The sequence below is a fragment of the Ostrea edulis genome, chromosome 4 (assembly GCF_947568905.1).
Source record: "Ostrea edulis chromosome 4, xbOstEdul1.1, whole genome shotgun sequence".
NCBI classification, from domain to species: Eukaryota; Metazoa; Mollusca; class Bivalvia; order Ostreida; family Ostreidae; genus Ostrea; species Ostrea edulis.
Genome location: NC_079167.1, coordinates 68244921 through 68265841, shown reverse-complemented (window position 1 = coordinate 68265841; position 20921 = coordinate 68244921). Strand labels below are relative to the sequence as shown.

The 20921-nt window shown below is 35.7% G+C and overlaps 2 protein-coding genes across 2 annotated transcripts; one reads left to right on the top strand and one right to left on the bottom strand.

Moving 5' to 3' along the window:
* The first annotated feature begins 1611 nt into the window (after window positions 1-1611).
* LOC125669116 (uncharacterized) lies at window positions 1612-12972 on the top strand. The gene is made up of 5 exons (XM_056163594.1): window positions 1612-1797; window positions 4502-4587; window positions 4915-5017; window positions 6450-6544; window positions 11319-12972. Exons 1-5 carry the CDS (start codon window positions 1686-1688, stop codon window positions 11481-11483), a joined length of 561 nt encoding a protein of 186 aa, XP_056019569.1. The 5' UTR covers window positions 1612-1685; the 3' UTR covers window positions 11484-12972.
* Window positions 12973-16850: 3878 nt separating this feature from the next.
* On the bottom strand, window positions 16851-20083 carry LOC125671432 (ependymin-related protein 1-like). Its single transcript, XM_048907174.2, has 5 exons — window positions 19570-20083; window positions 19405-19483; window positions 19144-19269; window positions 18499-18653; window positions 16851-18191 (listed from the first exon to the last, which is right to left on the bottom strand). Exons 1-5 carry the CDS (start codon window positions 19891-19893, stop codon window positions 18132-18134), a joined length of 744 nt encoding a protein of 247 aa, XP_048763131.2. The 5' UTR covers window positions 19894-20083; the 3' UTR covers window positions 16851-18131.
* Window positions 20084-20921: the final 838 nt, after the last annotated feature.

Genomic DNA, 20921 nt, shown 5'->3' with positions numbered 1-20921 from the left:
CCGCGTTAAATCTAAGACGTAAACATGGGTAGTTATTGCTCTCGACATTTAGAAGTGAGAATCACGGGTCTTAAGATATGACCTTAAAAACGGAGGTCCCTTGTCACGGCAGGCGTTGGCACGTTAAAGAACCCTCACCGCTACCGTCGTAAGCTGTAAGTATAGGTCTAAATTTGAGGTACTTCACTTACAACTGGTTACGTCTAAATATGAGTGAAAAATCCTCGATTAGATGTAAATAAACTCTGTGTATTAGTCCCAAATGTTGTTTACACCAAAAGGAGTACCAACTTTGTGCTCGGGCATGTCTAATAAAGGTGTTTTTCATTAAATACAATGTACAGCATGCAAAATTCTTCGTCTGCTCCGCCATGCTTGTTATCGCGAGATCTCGTAGGTGGATCTAATGAAAAACCTAAACATTGACAATCAGCGCAAAAATGTAGTTACTCGAGCCACTTCGACAAAGAAAGGAAAATCATATTGTTGCAGAAAGAATTTACACTCTGCTGTTCGGTTTTTAACTCGATATTAAATTCAAACCTTTTCAATACCGACGAAATAGCTTTCGCCTCCATACTTGTCCATTGATGTAAATACTACCTTATATGGCATATGCAAATGACTTGACAATCGGAAGTTTATACTTCAGTACATCAAACATGGCGCACAAAAATGAATCGAGAAATTGGAATTTATCGAAATTGTTGAAAACGGTAAAATAGAGCCTCACAAATCTTAAGTTGCAGGTTGTAAATTTATATATTGACTAAGAAACATAGAATATCATTTTATTTACGTAAAGAAAGTCAGGAAATGTTTAGAATGAGCGCAAATGTTGCGGGAGTGAATCACTCCCGCATTTGCACCATTACGGAGATCCTAAGGAGTTGTAGCCCTCTCCCTAAAAAAAAAATCAAAAATCAGAGAGGGCTACATTATTGCAGCTAATCGTTTACAACCGCATCGCATTTCTGAGGAAATGACTGTCATTAAACTGTTAAGGATATCGAACGCAAAAACATTAGAAATGTAAATATATACCAATATTTACATTTCTATTGTTTTTACTTTTGAAATCTTTACCATTTGAAACGATAGTTATTTCCTCCTAAATGCAAGCAATACGCGTATGAATATTGAATAATATAGTACAACTATTCTAACGGCTGGGAATATCCCGACAGAAATAAAAGATAAATTCCATTATTGAAAATACATAATGGTATGAACAGCAACGCTTCACGCCAGCATACTTCTCCAACATGCGATAACGCGTGAAGCGTCGCAGTTAATAACCCTCATGTATTTTCAAAAATGTGTATTATTTATTATATACTACTGAACATTCTCTGTGGGCCTGCCTGTCTGTTAGAACTGATATACCACGAAGTCTTTATGATTCATATAAAAGCAATACAACAAATTACCAGCAAGTGAAATCATTTAAATGACGTTTGAAAATGAAGAGATAAATATAATATCACACTGAACTTGTCACATGTTCTTTCACCCTTGAAACAAACCCACTCGCTGACATTTGCTTAAAGGTCACATTTAAGGATAGTGATAGATGGTACTAATTCGAAATAAATCATTATAGCCGGCGAGGATGTTTTGAACAGTATAAAACTTCCCAAAAAGCGAATATATGCGCACAAAATCGTTAACGTCTGAATTTGGAGATGGCGTTGCTGTTGTTCAGAGTTGCTGTGACGACATTAGCCGTCTCTGTTGCGTTGGGTTGCACTCCGATTGATAAAGTAGACCAAGGTGATTTCTGCTTTGCAAACTACGGTGAGTGTTTCATTCCAGAAATGTTGATGTTTTTCCTTAAATTCTGTATTTGGTTTAACTGCAGTATCGTCGGTGACGTATATGTACGAAGTTCTAATCGAGTCCGTCCATCCCTCCAAAACATTAAAGGCTTTGAGTAATCTGTAACTGTGACAGTATCAAAAATTTGCAGAGATATTACATGCGTTTAGAAAGAATCAATACATACACTGACATATACCTAAGTATAGAAGCCCAACATATGTCCTTCGTTAACGAGACACTTGGTGTTGTTAACAAAACAATGACCATACACCCCGTACTGGATAGGTTTACGCTACCAGTAAATGATACCTACCGTCCCAGGGTCGAATCGGCCGAACAAAAAAATGTTTGTTTCTAGATTTACGTCTCATTAGGTCTTCTTCTTTTTTTTTTTTTTTTTTTTATCTCAGCTGCATGCTTTGCTCTCAAGGCCGAAGTAGTGAGGTTTTCATTTTATCGTTCCATAGCCTGCCGTGACATTGAACTTCCGTTTCATCCAAAACACCCGTGACTTTTGCTTTTAACGAAGGAACAGTACTTCCTCAATTAAAACTTTATCGCCGTGTGATCGAGAATAGAACTCCACACCTCCCCGGTTGCGAAGCGAACGCCCTTTACCACAAAGCCAGAACGACTGGTTCGATCAAGGAATAAAAGCTGACGTACATCGTACCTTGTTTTTATTGTAGCTAAAAAAGTTATGCATGATTTTAATCAAATATTCTTCAGAATGCACGTACACGTGTCTCTCCAAGTGATAATCAAAACAGAAAAAGGAATATTGTTAGATTGGTCTAGAAGTTTAATGAACTCATACAAAACAGCCTTACATGTAAGTGATGGGAAGTATTGTGTTTAAATTGGTCTAGAAGTTTAATGAACTCATACTTTCAGGTTGGTCCCTATGATGTTTCTTTACTCAAGTGAAATAGTTACTCTCGCATCCATTTTAAAAACTTGCGTGCACAAGATCTTTGTTTTAACGGCACATACATGTATATGAAGTTCCATTCGATATTTTTATACAGTTATCAATTTTCAAAAGTGAATACTGTTTTGTTGGGATGACTATAGGTTAATATACATTTTGTTTGTTATTACAAGTAAATCCAATCTTATAATCGTTACATCACTAGAACATATCTTGTGAATTTATTTTACTTTTGAAAAACAGGAACACAAATAAATAAAACGTTCAAACTGACCGAGATATTAAATAATCTATAGGGTTCACGCGACATTGACAATATCATCAGCACTGGCCGAGATATCAAATAATTCATAGGATTCACGCGACATTGTCACCATCATCACTACTGAATTTAAGAAATGTAATTTGATTAACAACCGCGGAGGAAACAATTTCGTAAAGTTAGAATCTAGCATATCTACTGCACGCCTCATTTCATTTTTTGTCATCCAATTCACGCTTGAAATATTTCCAAGCGTACGATGCTTGGGTCGGAGGCATCTTCCATGACGTTTTGAAATTAACGATTTTGGAATTATTCCCGAATGACTAAAGAACTTCTCTCTGGACCCGCAAATTGACCAATCTTCACTCGAAGAGTCTTCTTTATCTTCAAATTAATTTGATTATATCACTGACAATGCGTCGCTCTTCAGCGGTTAAAAAAATCTTGAAATAAAAATCCCTTCAAACTTTAATTTTTTTTGGGGGTGGGGGACTAATCGATTATAGAATTTGTATAACCGATCACCATCGTTCCGATTGGTTAACCGGTTAAAAATTGTCATCCCAACTGTTTTGTAATCTACATGCACTTATCTGATATTTATTGGTTTGCACCTGTCAGTCGGTCGGTCGGTAGACCACATGTTGTCCGCTCAATATCTTGAGAACCATTCACTTGATGATAATGATATTTCATATGTGGGTTGGTTATGAGTATAAGAGGACTCCTTTTGTTTTTCAAGTCAAAAAGTCAAGGGTCAATCTACTCTGGATATAGGAATATAATGTCCGCACAATATCTTGAGAACCCTGTGCTTGAAAGACATCAAACTTGGCACACTGGTACATCCTAAGGAGTAGATGACCCCTATTGATTTTGAGCTCATATGGTCAAAGGTCAAACTGGGCATAGGAATATACTGACCATTCAATGTCTAGAGAACCCTTTACTTGACAGACATCAAACTTGGTACATCAGTACATCTTCAGGAGAAAATGACCCCTATTGATTTTGAGGTCACATAGTCAAAGGTCAAGGGTCAAACTGGACATAGGAATATAATGTCCGCTCAATATCTTGAGAACCCTTTGCTTGACAGACATCAAACTTAGTACACTGGTGTATATTCAGGAAAAGATGACCCATATTGATTTTGAGGTCAAAAGTCAATAGTTGAACTGGACATAGTAATGTATTTTCTCCTATATTTTAAGAATTATTTGCTTGATTGACACCAAACTTGGTACACTGGTACAGCATAAGGAGTAGATGATCCCTATTGATTTTTAGGTCACATGGTCAATTCACTCTTGATATAGGAAGATATTGTCTGCTCAATATTTTGAATTGATGATACTACTATCAATTAAATGGTGAGTGTGTATAACCCTTTTCAATTTTGCACCATGGGGGGCATATGTGTTTTACAAACATCTCTTGTTGAAATAAAATTTCAATGTATGATATTTTTCTTTTGTACACAGCATTTGAAGCCAACATCACTTCGGTTAAACAAGCTGACGAGTACTCCAATTACGAATATACAATTGATATCAAGAAAGACTATAAGGTATAATTTTACTGCTGATATCAAGAGAAACTACATGTAATATAATTCCACCATCGATTGATTGATTGATTGAATATTGTTTAACATCCCTCTCGAGAATATTTTACTCGTTTTGGGTTGTATTGGCAAACTAGATCGTTATAACGACCATAGAATATCATACATGTACAATGTATATCTAAAAGTTTGGTAACATTTTTTCCTTCTCTTGTTGGACCTCACGGTGTTAATCTGCAATAGACCGGAAATCGCGGTCAAACTTTACCGTACTGTGGTTTACATTTAATACGTTGTTTTTTTTATTCATTCATAATTTCTTCTGTATAGAAAAACAAAGCAATCGACACGATCCAGATTATATCTGGTTTTGGTCCCTCCCATTCTTGTGGTCCTCAAATCCTTGATATTGGAACTTCCTACTTAATTTACGGTACGTGCTTAATTTGCTCAAAGACCCCCATGTAAAACTAATCTTGGGGCGGAGCTGCATAATCCTTGTGTTTTCCTGAGGTCTGGAAAAGATGTTCTAGCTGAAAGAAGTCATTACTGTATCTTTCTTCTAAATTGCCTACCAGACCTCAAGACCAAACACAAACTGAGTCTCTTGATATCTATCTTCTAGAACAGATGTTTGATATAACACACACAAACTGAGTCTCTTAATAGCTGTCTTCTAGAACAGATGTTTGATATAACTCCTGGTTCATAAGAAAATAAATGTAAACATTTCAAAAGATCCGGTTTTCAGACTTGTGTCTATTCTCAGTTTATGGTCTTGAGGCCTGGGATTCTATGAATTTTATATATCTCAGAAGTAAATACATGTAGTTTACAGGTATCCAAGGTGGAATGTAGAGTTTAAGTAATCTAGAAATGCTTTGTATAACATATATTTCATCTTTGAATAGCTATTGTAGCTCTCTGTTTACTAAACTCAATATGAGGCTCCGTGATTTCTTTTTCATTTTAAATTCCAAGATATAACATTTTTTACATAAGTTTCATTTAAAAAAAAAACTTTGGCAAATTCTCTTTTTAGAGTTAAACAAAAGTTTACAAAAAACTATGCATTATACAAAAATTGAGATCCAAGCCAAAAATGCGCTTTCATTTTTAAGTGCAAAATGGTCAAAAATGATTTTATGTCAGTAGCTTACCATGAATTTGTCATCAGTTCTGTTGGATTATACAATTATATTTCTCGAGTACTTTTTTTAATTTCTGATATCCAGTGCTAATTATCGTAACAAGTGTCTATTTGAAACAGCTAAGCGCTCTATTGTAAGTATAAAAGATCAAATTCTATATGATCGGGTTCTTTACGATACACATGAACCACCTCTTTTCTCCCGATTTGCAATTCGCCATATTTCGCGCATCTGGTGCATCAAAATTGATACCGTATGAGTTTTACATGATGACCCCTGGGTCGAGGCCTCTGCTGGTGGACTGTTAGTCCCCGAGGGTCTCTACAGCCCAGTAACTAAGTACTTCGTTACTAGCTTGAAAATACGGATGTATATTTAATAGCTGTTATAAAATTTAGAAATTCATTTCAAAATTAAGGATTATCTCCCTGATGCATAGCTCTTATCCTTAGACGAATTTGACTCCACTTTTTTGGCACGCTGTTTTTGGCTATATTTAGCTCTAAAACTTCATTGTTATTTCGGTTTTCAAACATTTCGGTTGAGCATCACTGAAGAGACTGGTGCATCTGGTGCATCAAAATTGGTACCGTATAAGTTTTACATTTCTAGATAATAAAAATATACATTGGTTTGGATTTTTAATGATTTTCATACTCGGGAACAAACATCCGCAATAAAATATCAAGAAGTATTTTATCTTTGATTTTTCAGCCAAAGACCTGCGTATTATTACCTATAAAAGTATGGCGAATGTTGTTGGCACTGATATTGAGAGAATCACTACCAAGTACGACTGCACCTGTACGGTAAGTTTTTGTTAAAACTATATAACTTTTCCGATTTCCCTATTATTAATTTCTCTTTAACTTGTAGAATTGTCGTACAACTTTTATTTTTATATTTTCCGTATTTTTTTATTTTATTTTTTTAAAATCTTTTAATTTATTTTTGTCTTTGAAATGTTCTAAATTTCTGCTTATAACGTAGAAACTTTCAGTATGCTTAGCTTGCAAAATACATACTCTAGAAGATCGGAGATTTAGAAAATATATGACTAGGACGAACTTCCCTGGTAAGGAACTGAAAACACTTGATATCGTCAGTGCTGTGCTATAGCCGTGTTTTATTGGTATTTTGTGCTGTCCAGCAGCCATGTTTTATTATATTTTGTGCTGTGCTAAAGCCATGTTTTATTGGTGTTTTGTGATGTGCTATAGCCATGTTTTATTGCTGTTTGAGCATTGCTATAGCTATGTTTTATTGGTGTTTTGTGATTTGTTATAGCCATGTTTTATTAGTGTTTTGTGCTGTGTTATAGCCATGTTTTATTGGTGTTTTATGATTTGCTATAGCCATGTTTTATTGGTGTTTTGCGCTTTCCTATAGCCATGTTTTATTGGTGTTTTGTGTTGTGCTATAGCCATGTTTTATTGGTTTTTTGTGCTGTGCTATAGCCATGTTTTATTGGTGTTTTGTGATGTGCTATAGCCATGTTTTATTGGGGTTTTGCGCTTTGCTATAGCCATGTTTTATTGGGGTTTTGTGATGTGCTATAGCCATGTTTTTTTGGGGTTTTGTGCTGTGCTATAGCCATGTTTTATTGGTGTTTTGTACTTTACTTAGCCATGTTTTATAGGAGTTTTGTGCTTTGCTATTTGCCATGTTTTATTGGTGTTTTGTGCTTTGCTATAGCCATGTTTTGCGTTTTGCTATAGCCATGTTTTAGAGGTGTTTTGTGATGTGCTATAGCCATGTTGTTTTGTGATGTGCTATAGCCATGTTTTATTGGTGTTTTGCGCTTTGCTATATCCATGTTTTATTGGTGTTTTGTGATGTGCTATAACCATGTTTTATTGGTGTTTTGTGCTGTGCTATAGCCATGTTTTATTGGTGTTTTGTGATGTGCTATAGCCATGTTTTATTGGTGTTTTGTGATGTGTTATAGCCATGTTTTATTGGTGTTTTGTGATGTGCTATAGCCATGTTTTATTGGGGTTTTGCGCTTTGCTATAGCCATGTTTTATTGGGGTTTTGCGCTTTGCTATAGCCATGTTTTATTGGTGTTTTGTGCTGTGCTATAGCCATGTTTTATTTGCTATAGCCGTGTTTTGCGTTTTGCTATAACCATGTTTTAGAGGTGTTTTGTGATGTGCTATAGCCATGTTGTTTGGTGTTTTGTGATGTGCTATAGCCATGTTTTATTGGTGTTTTGCGCTTTGCTATAGCCATGTTTTATTGGTGTTTTGTGTTTTGCTATAGCCATGTTTTATTGATGTTTTGTGCTGTGCTATAGCCATGTTTTATTGGTGTTTTGTGATGTGCTATAGCCATGTTTTATTAGTGTTTGAGCATTGTTATAGCTATGTTTTATTCGTGTTTTGCTATAGCCATGTTTTATTAGTGTTTTGTGATGTGCTATAGCCGTGTTTTATCGACATTTTGTGCGTGCTATAGCCGTGTTGTTTGGTGTTTTGTGATGTGCTATAGCCATGTTTTATTGGTGTTTTGTGATGAGTTATAGCCATGTTTTATTGGTGTTTTGTGATGTGCTATAGCCATGTTTTATTGGTGTTTTGTGATTTGCTATAGCCATGTTTTATTGGTGTTTTGTGATGTGCTATAGCCATGTTTTGTTGGTGTTTTGTGCTGTGCTATAGCCATGTTTTATTGGTGTTTTGTGCTGTGCTATAACCATGTTTTATTTGTGTTACTCTCATCAATACGCAACTTCCGAGATATCAGCTCTTCTGTGATGGAGGTACGTTCAATATTGTGTGGAACGTTTGGGTGGGTACAAGATGTATGCATGTATTATAGACTAGCTATGTAGACAAGGATAAAAGTTATGAAAGTTTCATCAATGAAAGATGGTGATTATCGATTTTTGTTTGAGCAATTTTATTATAAAATACTCGTAAACTTACTAAAATTGTGTGTTCCAGCAGTTTGGGTGATTGCATGATGTCTGATAATCGTCCTTTAAAACAATATATGAAGACAACTATAAGCATTTGTACCCACTGCGTGTAGGCGAAAGTATATTTTGCGTCTCACTCTGCGTAAGAGTTCCAGTAAGGGAAAGAACTATTGGACAACTCGGAAATTGCGTATTCGATTTATGCGCACATCCATTTGATGAAAATATTGCTCATGAAAATTAATTTAGAGCTCGGTATAAATGATGAAAGGTGAAGATAACGAACAGTGATCAATCTCATAACTCATTTGATGGCACCTTTAATTCAATTGAAGATATCTTTAATTATATATAACGAATTTGTATAAGAAAATTAATGCGCACATCAATATTTTAAAGAAAGCAACAATTCATTTAAAGAGATATGTTGAATTGAAGTTGTCTCTCATTAGAACGTTGCTTTCACTACAAAGAAATTGATGATGGGAGCGTTAACAAGCAAGCCTACATTTGTATATCTCTGTCTCCTGTATTTCTTTTCTACAAATATTGCCTGGCTTGTTAACATGGCCTTTTAACTCCCTCCTTTCTGACTTTTTCCAAGTTGTACATATGTTTGGGTCTATTTTTTATATGCCAAATATGCCATAATTTGTCACTGGTCATAATATGTCAGATGACACATTTTTTGTTCTCAGGTGCTAATTTTGAGATGTGGAAATTTGTCAATATACATTGTCTGTACATTTTACTTGTATGTAACTTTTACTTATATTTGAATCCTAGTTTGTGTTCCCTTTACTGTCATTTATTGTATATGTAATAAATGACCTATTTTATTCTTTAAAGGGTTTGATGTTTAGGTCACCTGAATTCATTCAGGTGACCTATTGCTATCTGTTTTTGTCCGTCGTGCGTTAACATTTGAACATTTTCAGCTTCTTCTCTGAAACCCCTGAACCAATTTCAACCAATTTTGGCATATAGCATCTGTGGGTGGAGGGGAACAAAAATTGTGAAATTCGTGGTCCCTGCCCCCCTGGGGCCTGAGGGGTGGGGCAAAAACCATCAAAATGAGTGTAATTTTAAAAAATCTTCTTCTTTACTCCTGGACATCAAGAAGCCAAAATGTGGGCATAATTATAATGAGCGTTGAGCCCTCTACCAAAATTGTGAAATTCATGGCCCCTGGGACAGGGGTTCTTGTGTTACGGTGGGGCTCTATTGGTCATATAGTGAAAATGTAGAAATTCTTTGAAAATCTTCTTCTCTGTCTCTGGGTATTAAGTAGACAAACTAATAGCATGGTAATGATGAGCAAGGATGCCTCTTTATACCCCCCGCAACAAGTTGTGGGGGGGGGGGGGGGGTATACTGGAATCGGGTTGTCCGTCTGTCCGTCCGTCTGTAGACGCAATGGTTTCCGGGCTCTAAAGCATTATCCTTTCCACCTACCGTCACCATATCATACATATGGACTACCCATAGGATGAAGATGTTCCCTATCGATTTTGGGGTCAAAAGGTCAAAGGTCAAGCGCACTGGACATTGAAGTAGCAATATGGTTTCCGGGCTCTAAAGCGTTATCCTTTCCACCTACAGTCACCATATCATATATATGGACTACCCATGCGATGAAGATGATCCCTATCGATTTTGGGGTCAAAAGGTCAAAGGTCAAGCGCACTGGACATTGAAGTAGCAATATGGTTTCTGGGCTCTAAAACGTTATCCTTTCCACCTACAGTCACCATATCAAACATATGGACTACCCATGGGATGAAGATGTTCCCTATCGATTTTGGGGTCAAAAGGTCAAAGGTCATGCGCACTGGACATCGAAGTAGCAACACTCAGAAAAGAGGTAGTTTATACCTATTACCAACACCCTTTGGGAGATTGGGGGAAGCGGGGGGTATTTTAGTGAGCATTGCTCACAGTACCTCTTGTTAAAAATTGTGAAATTCATGGCCCCTGGATCAGGGGTTCTGGTGCTAGGGTGGGGCTCTATAAGTCATATAGTGAAAATGCATTATTTCTTTGAAAATCTTCTTCTCTGTCCTTGGGTATTAAGTAGACAAACCAATAGCATGGTTATGATGAGCAAGGATGCCTCTTTCAAAATTGTGAAATTCATGGCCCCTGGGTCAGGGGTTCTGGTATTAGGGTGGGGCCCTATTGATCATATAGTGAAAATGCATTTTATTTCATTGAAAATCTTCTCTGCTGCTGGGTATTAAGTAGACAAACTAATAGTATGATAATGATGATCAAGGATGCTTCTTTCAAAACTGAAATTTATGGCCCCTGGGTCAGGGGTTCTGGTGCAAAGTCGGGGATGACCACATAGCTATTCAATGTTTCTTCCATCCAAAAGTAAAATTCGTATATTTAAACACAAACCTAATTCAAACATTGGAAGGTTGTTACATGATACTCAGGTGACCTATAAGGCCCCTGGGCCTCTTGTTTATTTAGTACAAGCAGATAGGTATAAAAAGAATTGATGATATCGTCAAATAATTTTAAAAGAAATATTCAATTATTTGAGTGTATGATAATTTGACGCTCCATATTATGAAGCTTTTAATACACTTTTCATACCTACAGAAATGGCATCGCAAAATCAAAAGTGACAAGATTTTATTGAAATAATTTTACAGATTAAGTTCGACTTTGACAAATATATTCAAATGCAGACCATTAGTCTTCCACCCACTACTACAGATGAATGCAACGCTCCCCTGGATTACTGCAGAAGGAGTGGTTATTGTAAGAGGGACCAGGGCGGTGGTTGTACCTGGGGAAACCTGGGCGTGTGTAACTAACGCGTACGATAAATATATTCTTTTTTTTTTTTTTTTTTTTAGAAGTCTTGATTATCTTTTCTTATATATAGATCCACCGTGACCTTTCCGTCTCAATGATATCAGTCGAAGGCTAATATGATGGATATGAAAAGGTGAAGATAACGAACAGTGATCAATCTCAAAATTCCTTTAAACCTTTAAAGAGTACAAAATTAACAGTAGGGCAAACATGATCCCTGGAACACCAGTGGTGAGATCAGGTGTTTAGGGGGAGAAAGCATCCCCGGTTGACCGGTCATACTCGCCGTGAGCTGTATATCTTGATCAGGTAAACGGAGTAATCCAAATCAGCATGTAAAGGGTGACTTAACTGTAGTACGGATTCGACAAAGTGATATCTTGTATTTGCAAATTATAACAGTATTACGACTATGGAATTTGTGAAATGCTAGCTTTAAAACCCCTGTAACATCAACTTATTTGTAAGTAGCATGTCTCTATTCTAAAATTGATCATACACAGAACATCGTAACACATTACATCCCCTTCTTATTCATCGTAATGAACGCTGATTGGTGGAGAGAGGTCCGTTTGCTCTGTGTATGGGTGTGAGAGTTTCAAGTGATGCGACTAGCTGGTATTTGTGAGTGATCTTGTAAGTTGCTTTACCGGTTTTGGTGCTATATAAGCATAATTCGCGCCAACCCCAAACCATCCGGCACTCCTAGCCAAATAGTGATTTGAGTATAAAGAAAGACAGACGGAGAGGTGGATAGAGGAAGAGGCAAAAAGGGAAAGACAAAAATATAGACGACTATTTTGTTCTCGTATTCACATTCTATTTCTTTCTAATTGTCTGTCTTGCAATGATCCCATATCTTCTCTGAACATTGACCCATCTTAATTTTGAAATTAGAAATCGAAGCCTCCATAGCAATGTGCATACATCGTATGCACAGTACATTCAATAATCCGGCGGAAAGATTATTAGTAACACGGTGTACCAGTGTATTCCCATAATAATAGGGATACCCCTTGTATCGGCGTATATATAATCACTCCCATGACAATATGTTCCGTGTCTGTGTATATATAATTAATAATCACATGATATTATGGACATACAAAGTACCTGTGTATTATAAACAATATTATTATCCTTCAGAATAATAGTCAATTTCATTGGTCGAGGGCTGGGCACGTGGAGGGAGACAATTCGTAATGTCTCCCTCACGCGCAGGGTGACAACTGTGTTGTCTCCCTTTAGAAGATAACTTTTAATGGCACAAGCGAGAAAGCTCTAAAGAATAATTGAAAATATGCGGGATCGTTAATCATAAACTTCAGCGTCAACATTAACGCTCACAAATAACAATCGAGAAGAAAAATATTTCCATTCTAATGCAATTTTGCATTTCACTTGATGTTTACGTTTTAGTCTTGAAATACGTTACGAAATGTTTACGTTTGCCGTTATGTTTTTGCGTCATTCTACTGTGACGTCACAATTGAAAGCTTTCTCTCGTTTAAGTTTCTCAAACCTCAATGTTTTGCTTTCGTTAACATATACATCTAATACATGTATGGCATTGAGTATAAAACAAAATAATATATGAAGTTGGGGGTAACATTAATTTCAGCCCTCGAAAACTATTGAAAGGTTATCAGAATTTACTGCAGAGAGTTATTAGGGCCTACGAATTTGTTGACGTTTTAGATAATGATTTAAAAAAAGATACATGGTAAAAGTCAATAAATGTGTGATAGTTTTTTTTTACATTCAAATTCTTCAGGATAATAAAACTATTATGAACTGTTTAGCACTGAGACATCACAAATTACGCATAGGCGCCCTCGGGTGATAACCCTACTAAGACCTGATAATTTGTGATGTCTCCCTGCTAAACAGTCCATAATTGTATATTGTCATGATGATGTAGATACACCGTGTATAAATTATCAATGAAATCATATAATATGCCGTGTACATTTAAAAATGAATTTCATTTTTGAAAATACATGAGAGTATGAACTGCAGCACTGGCATAGTTTTCATGAAGCCCTAACGCAAAAAATACCGGCGTGAAGCGTTACAGTTCATACCCTCATGCATTCTCAAAAGTCAGGTTTATTTCTTATATTTTCATTCTGCTTTCATTTTATCGGAATTTCCAGCCATCAAAATTGACGCATTATATTTATCAAGTTGTTCACATCGATTGTAAAGATACCAAAGGCAAACACAATGGGAATATAAATAATTATAATTAATGAACACAAAATTATGAACTTTTGAAAACAAAATCCTACTGGTTTCGTAACAGCATGGTAATTGTAATCCTGAATTTTAAAGTAAATCTAATTCGACCAGTAACTTGTAAAATGAACACGGTGTCAAGTGATTGCAAAACCTGATTAAGATTTAATCAAAAATGATTTTTTTTTTAGAATAAAGTATTTATGTTTCATTAATATATTGAATTATCTTTGGTGAAGTCTCAATTAGATTCCATTCTTAAGTAAAAGTTTGATAATAATTTATCATTGTTGAAATATAAAACTTTCAAAATATTCAAAATACCACCCACCCCCCCCCCCCCCCCCCCCACTCAGTTGAGTAGGTGTTTTCCTGGTATGCAGAAAATAAAATTGCAGTGATATATTTCTTGATAGGGGTGTCTGAAAGAAAATGTTTCTTCAAAATTCGATTTATAGTGCAATTAAACAAAATTGTTATCGTTTCTGTCTTTCACAGATGATAGATATTTTAAATTCCAGTGCCTAAACGATATCAAAATATATAGGTTTATAATAAAATACAAATGATTTCGCATCCTTTCACAAGGAAAAATATATTCATTTTGTAAATACAAAAAGTGTGAACATTTATACAACCAGATGAAAATTAAAAAGTGACAGTTGGCATATGATATTGTAATATTTCTTTCACGTCTGAAAAAAAAAATGTGGAACTATGAAGATTTTGTTCTGCGAATGAAATTTCCTCTGCTTCCAATTTTGATGAACAGGATAACCCAATTTCCATAGTAGAAATGACATGTATTAAAATCCAGCAAGCACCCTTCTCTTGCCTGTCCAGTTATTTCACAAGGTAGATAGCGTTGTCATTATTTATTTACCTACGTTGATAACAAGTCTCAAAACAACTGTACACATTCTTACTCAGGAGTCTTAATCAAATCTCGGAAGTACAGGAATGCTGATGATTAATTCAATTATTTCCTCTACCCTTTGCTCTTGATTATTTTTAGATAAGTACTGGGTTTTTTTTAAATTTTCTTTTAAAGAATTTTTGTCACATGTTTGTGTTTAAAGAGGAAATGACACATCGTCATAATGACTGAATTCCTTTTGAAACATGAATACACGTATCAGCAATATTTGTATTGCTTAGCTGGGTAGTTCAGTAGGTTAACCTGTAAAGTGCTGATCTGTAGATCGTGGGTTAGAATCCAGGAGTTTTGATTTTTTCAGACTACTTTCATCTAAAACTACATTTTGTAACTTAATAAGGTAAATTTGAGAGTTTTTAATTTCCAGTTATTATTGTAAATATCCCCCACTGTCCATTCATAGCAGGCTCCCCAGGTGTGTTATTCATTCTTAAATGATAAAGCCTCTCTTTATCAACAGGTGGTTAATCTTTAGTCAGTCGTAAATCCTGCGTTTACGTCTACGAACTTTAGCAAATATATACTTTGTTACGGTGGGTATACTGGAATCCGGTTGTCCGTCCATCCGTCTGTAGACGCAATGGATTCTGGGCTCTAAAAGCATTATCCTTTCCACCTACCGTCAGCATATCATACATATGGACTACCCATGGGACGAAGATGTTCCTTATCGAATTTGGGGTTCAAAGGTCAAGCGCACTCATAGATAAAGACTACCCATGGTTTCTTTTCTACACTAAGGAAAGAGGTAATTTACACCTACTAACAACACCCTTTGGGAGATTGGGGTATGCGTGGGGTATTTTTTGATGAGCATTTCTCACAGTACTTCTTGTTCTTCTTTAAAATTTCGATATTTTATTCAATAGAATGATTGGTTTAACGTCCCTCTCGAGAATATTTCACTCATATGGAGACGTCACCATGGCCGGTGAAGGGCTGCAAAATTTAGGCCTGTGCTCGGCGTTTTTGGCATTGAGCAGGGAGGGATCTTTATCGTGCCACACCTGCTGTGTCACTGGACCTCGGTTTTTGCGGTCACATCCGAAGGACCGCTCCATTTAATCGCCTTTTACGACAAGCAAGGTGTACTGAGGACCTATTCTAACCCAGATCCCCACGGGACGAATAAGCAGTAATCATTAGTATGTTGTATGACGGAGAATAATAAAATAACATGAAAGATAATGGAATTATGTATATTTCACCCCAGATACTAGGCATTTAATTATTTTGGCAGGGGATACAATCAGAAAGTTATGTCACCAGACCGTAAATTTAAAACAACTAACCTATTGTGTTGATTTTTCAATTGCAAAGTCTTTGCTGTAAACTTTTAGGTCTAACACCTTCGCAAATTCATTTGGACGCTAAAATTATTTTTTCGGAAAAGAATCTTTTGATGAATTTCGCTCATTGATGATACGAAGAAATTCCATTCCATTTATTTACTCACTAAAAACCAGATCACTGGTACATGAGGTACAAACACATGTATACATGAAAGGTGAAGATAACGAACAGTGATCAATCTCAGAACTCCTATAAGCAATACGAAACAGATACTTGGGCAAACACGGACCCCCTAGACACACCAAAAGATGGGATCAGGTGCCTAGGAGAAGTAAGCATCCCCTGTCGACCGGTCACACCCGCCGTGAGCCCTATATCCTGATCAGGAAAACGGAGTTATCCGTAGTCAAAATCAGTGTGCCAAGAACAGCCTAACAATCGGTATGAAACACGTCAGACAGCATTTGACCCAATGATATGTTGTATTGACGAACTAGATCGTTATAACGACCGTAGAATTTGCGAAATGATGACTTCAATCGAGACTGTTAAGCTCTTGCGTATCGAATCAATTGAGAGATATAAACACCATATGCAGGTGATAATGGAATATTGCTACATAAATATGGAAAGTTGACGATGGAGAAGCTGAAATCATCCCGTTTGTCATACAGTTGAGTTGTCAGTTTGCCATTAATGTCTACTTTAATATACTATCTATATATTTTGATAACCTATGATTATAAGTAAGGATCACAAAAAATAAAAGTAGATATTGAAAAATTAATAAACAGTCAGGTGTAAGTAAATTAGTTCTGGAAGAGCAGGCAGCACTAGAATTATTTTAACAAACTTTGCCAGTGATTTCAAAGATACCACATTGTTTTCATTCATTAACTCGTTAAACTTTTTAAAAAAATATTTTTTGTTAACCTTCATATTCATAATATTTTTACAATAGCATGCACATACATATATACGCATACATATACATACATGTACATACAGACATAAATACATATACACAAATATACACATAATGGATTAATTTCAGTTATATAAATGATTCACAATTAATATTAAGGAATATATATATATATATATATATGAAAGTTTTGGGAGTTTTATTTATAGAAGAAAAGAAAGAAACAGGTTAGAGATAAGAGTTTGAAAAGAAGAGAGAAAGTCATTTAAAGAGATGCAACACACAGATTAACTCGTTAAACTTAATCATGTTGGGTTTTCACAAAATCTTTTGTTAAGGTATACACCAAAGGATGTAAAGAGTTCATATCAATTAAGTTAAAGCTGTATGACCCGATGTTCATGTATTATTTTTGTACATAATTACTTTAAAGCAGATTAATTACTTTATAAAGTTATTAACTTTCCCTTAATTACATGCTTGAAACCATCTGCATGTAAAAGAAAACAGTGCGAATATTATTTAGAAAGTAAATACAGTGGGTACATATATAAATAATCCCATAATAGACGTCTATAAATAGACCCACGCGCGTCAGGGGAATCCCAACATAATGTATTAACTCATACGCAACTGTCTAGTTTTAAGGCTGAAAGAGCGTAAAACAACAAATTACTAAGAGGTATTTGATATTTTTATTTCTATTAAACTTATGGTACGGTACTGTTATAACAAAATACACAGCTTTACACAGATATGACCACCGATGATCTGAAAGTTTGAACTGGTCACGTGACTGTCTCTTGAAATGGCAGTGAAGCTGTTATTTGTAAACATCGATTTAAACTCAAATAATTTGGGTTAAAACAGCTGAAATAATTTATGATATGTCGTACAGCCTCATAACTACATACGTGCGATGATTTAATAGCGTTTTTACGAGATGGGGAAAAAATATTGTAATTCGGACCATACAGCTTTAAGAAATCACCTTTAAATTCCCAAATATTAATGGTTGTACAATTTTTATGCCCTTGTAGACATGGTACATGTATCTGTTGTAAATTAGTTTCAGAATTACTGAAGATTTGACTCGATTCTGTTTACTAAATTTCTAAATGAACCAAACGTACATGTCTACAGCTGGAAGTTTTAACATAATTGTTACCTAATTCCCTAAGACTGCTACAGTCTTCCTGTTAAAGATGATGTACACATATTTACAACCAAATTACATATTTTTATTGACTCAAGTCAAATGAAAATGCCCATTCTCAGAATTCGCTGCAATCCTTTATTGTCATCGCTTTCCATCTGGAAAAAATAATATTTAAAAAAGTAATTTTTATTATTTTCTTTTACGGAAATGAGTTTCATTTCTCTGTCAAATTCTTTTCCCATCCCTAATTTCTATACAATTAATAAGTAATGAATGTTGAAACGTGGTATACAGAATTACACCTATGACTTCAGCTACTGTCTATCAGAGACTATAGAATGTACAGTCATCTAATGATGTTCAATCAATCTGCAATTAGCAACGTGTTGGCAATACAAAGTGAATTATGAAGAAATCGCCTACAGAGATTGGCATGAACTGAATGCTGAACAGAAACCTGACCTTAAATCTGGCGTTTCTACACTGCGGGGGAACATCGAACACGGACGGGTCAATGTTATAAGGTACGACATTCAGGACATCCAGATTAATCATTGTTCCGCTGCCACGCTCGGCGCTACCCACGAAATATACAACATGCACCGGGTTACAGGACGCTGAAATGTACATTGGGCATGCATTTTTGTAAGAATTAAAAACATGCAGGTTGACTGGGTAAATTAAAAAGCATAATATTTATATTTAAATTTCCAATGTGTTTGCCTTCGATATATGTGTACCAATTGCACAAAATTGGGAGTTGAAACTCTACACATCAAATTAAACAATGGATCACTGACTTTTACTTTTATATTCTTATTCATCTGCATTTTCAAATGTAATCGAGTATATATATACAAAAAGAATTAGCTGACTAATCAGTTTTCATCTCAATTACACACATGTACATTGTATATGTAGGTAGGGTCTTTTTCATTGAATAATTAGTTTGCTTCAAACAAAGTCCAAATCATCGTTACTATCTATCATGCACCCTAACAAAAATGTAACACGTGGTTTTTCTTCCTCTAGAGACTCCATTACCTAAGATGCATGATATAATAAAATATAATATATATTTGAAATAAACAGGTCAATGTATCTTACATGAAGGTAAATTCCTGCTGACCGTGGCATCAACAGACGTTGAATCATCATTGATTGCAAATTTGTAATTCTCAACTTTATTCCATTCCATCGCCAGCGAGCCCGTGCTTACCAATTCGGCATCCTCTGAAAAAGTATGAAGATTTCCACGTTAATTACCTCTAAATTATATAGCTTGTAATGTTATTTATCCACAATTTAAATCACACACGCACGCACACACGCACACACATATATATAAATGTATAAATATTGTATTACCTGGTATGCATTGTTTTGTCATATTATCAACTTTGTCCTTTTGACAACTGCCATCTGCTCCGATGGTGTATTGTATTCCCTGCAACATATATCCATTATGTAATTCATAAATATTTTCATACAATAAAATTCATTAGAAACAAATGAAAACTAACCATAGCTTACATTCTTGTAGTCGCTGATAATGGTGGTATCATATGGAACGCCGGGACCCGGAATTAGAGGCGATACCTCCGCCCCCTGCAGTTTGAGGTAGCTACGTTGGTTTGGATAATCGTATGTAGCCTTTATTGTCCCATTGATATAGGAATATGCTGTACTCGGCACCCCTTTGTTGCTATCAATAAACACTATTCCATAATCCAGAAACATATCAGCGATCCATACATCAGGGGTACAGCATATCTGAGAAAAACACGGTGGTGTAACGACTGCTAAATATACTAGCAATGAAACACAATATAATTTATCCATTTCAGCAGTCTTCATTGATTAATATATATCATCCAGCATTATCCTGCAACTGTGCGCAAGTTTTAAATCGGTCACTGATAACGGAAAATCTAAGTCAATAATATGTATTATAGTACTCATATATGCATGGACTTGTTACTGTATACACACATGTATAGAAACTTACCTTGTGTAGTACAATACGGGTCACCCGACAAACACACAGACAATGGTGTTACTTATAAAGGACATTATGGTATAAGAATTCGTATATAAATGTGTAGATGACGCTTCAATCCATTTACACGTACAATTTTAGCTCACCTGGCCTGAATTTCTCGAAAAAAACACCTTAAACTGAAGTTTGAGTTTTCTCTTATTTGAGCATTGAGAAGTTGAGAAAAATCTGACTTAAGTCCAAGTTTCGACTTAAGTTTCTTTCGAGAAATCCAGGCCTGAGCTGAAAGTTCAGGTGAGCTATTCTGATCACCCGTTGTTCGTCGCCCGTCTGTCTGTAAATTTTTCACATTTTGATCTTACTGGGCAAAATTCAATCGAACTTAATACACATCATCCATGGGTAAAGGGGATGCACGATTGTTCAAAGGAAGGGCCACGCCCCCTTCAAAGGGGAGATAATCACAAAAATGCAAAAATAAAGGTACGGTCATTTTAAAATCTTCTCAAGAACCACTGAGCCAGAAAAGTTCAAATTTACATGAAAGCTTCCTGACATCATGCAGATTCAAGTTTTACATGCAAATATATACTAGGGAAAATCTTTAAAAATCTTCTTCTCAAGAACCAGGTTAGAATAGGTCCTCAGTACCACGTCCTTGTCAAAAGAGGCGACTAAATGGGGGTGGTCCTTCGGATGAGACCACAAAAACCCGAGGTCCCGTGTCACAGCAGATGTGGCACGATAAAGATCCGTCCTTGCGCGAAGGCCGTAAGCGCCGAGCATTAGACTAAATTTTGCAGCCTTTCTCCGGCAATGATGACGTCTCCATATGAGTGAAAGATTCTCGACAGGGACGATAAACAATACACAATCACAAGAACCA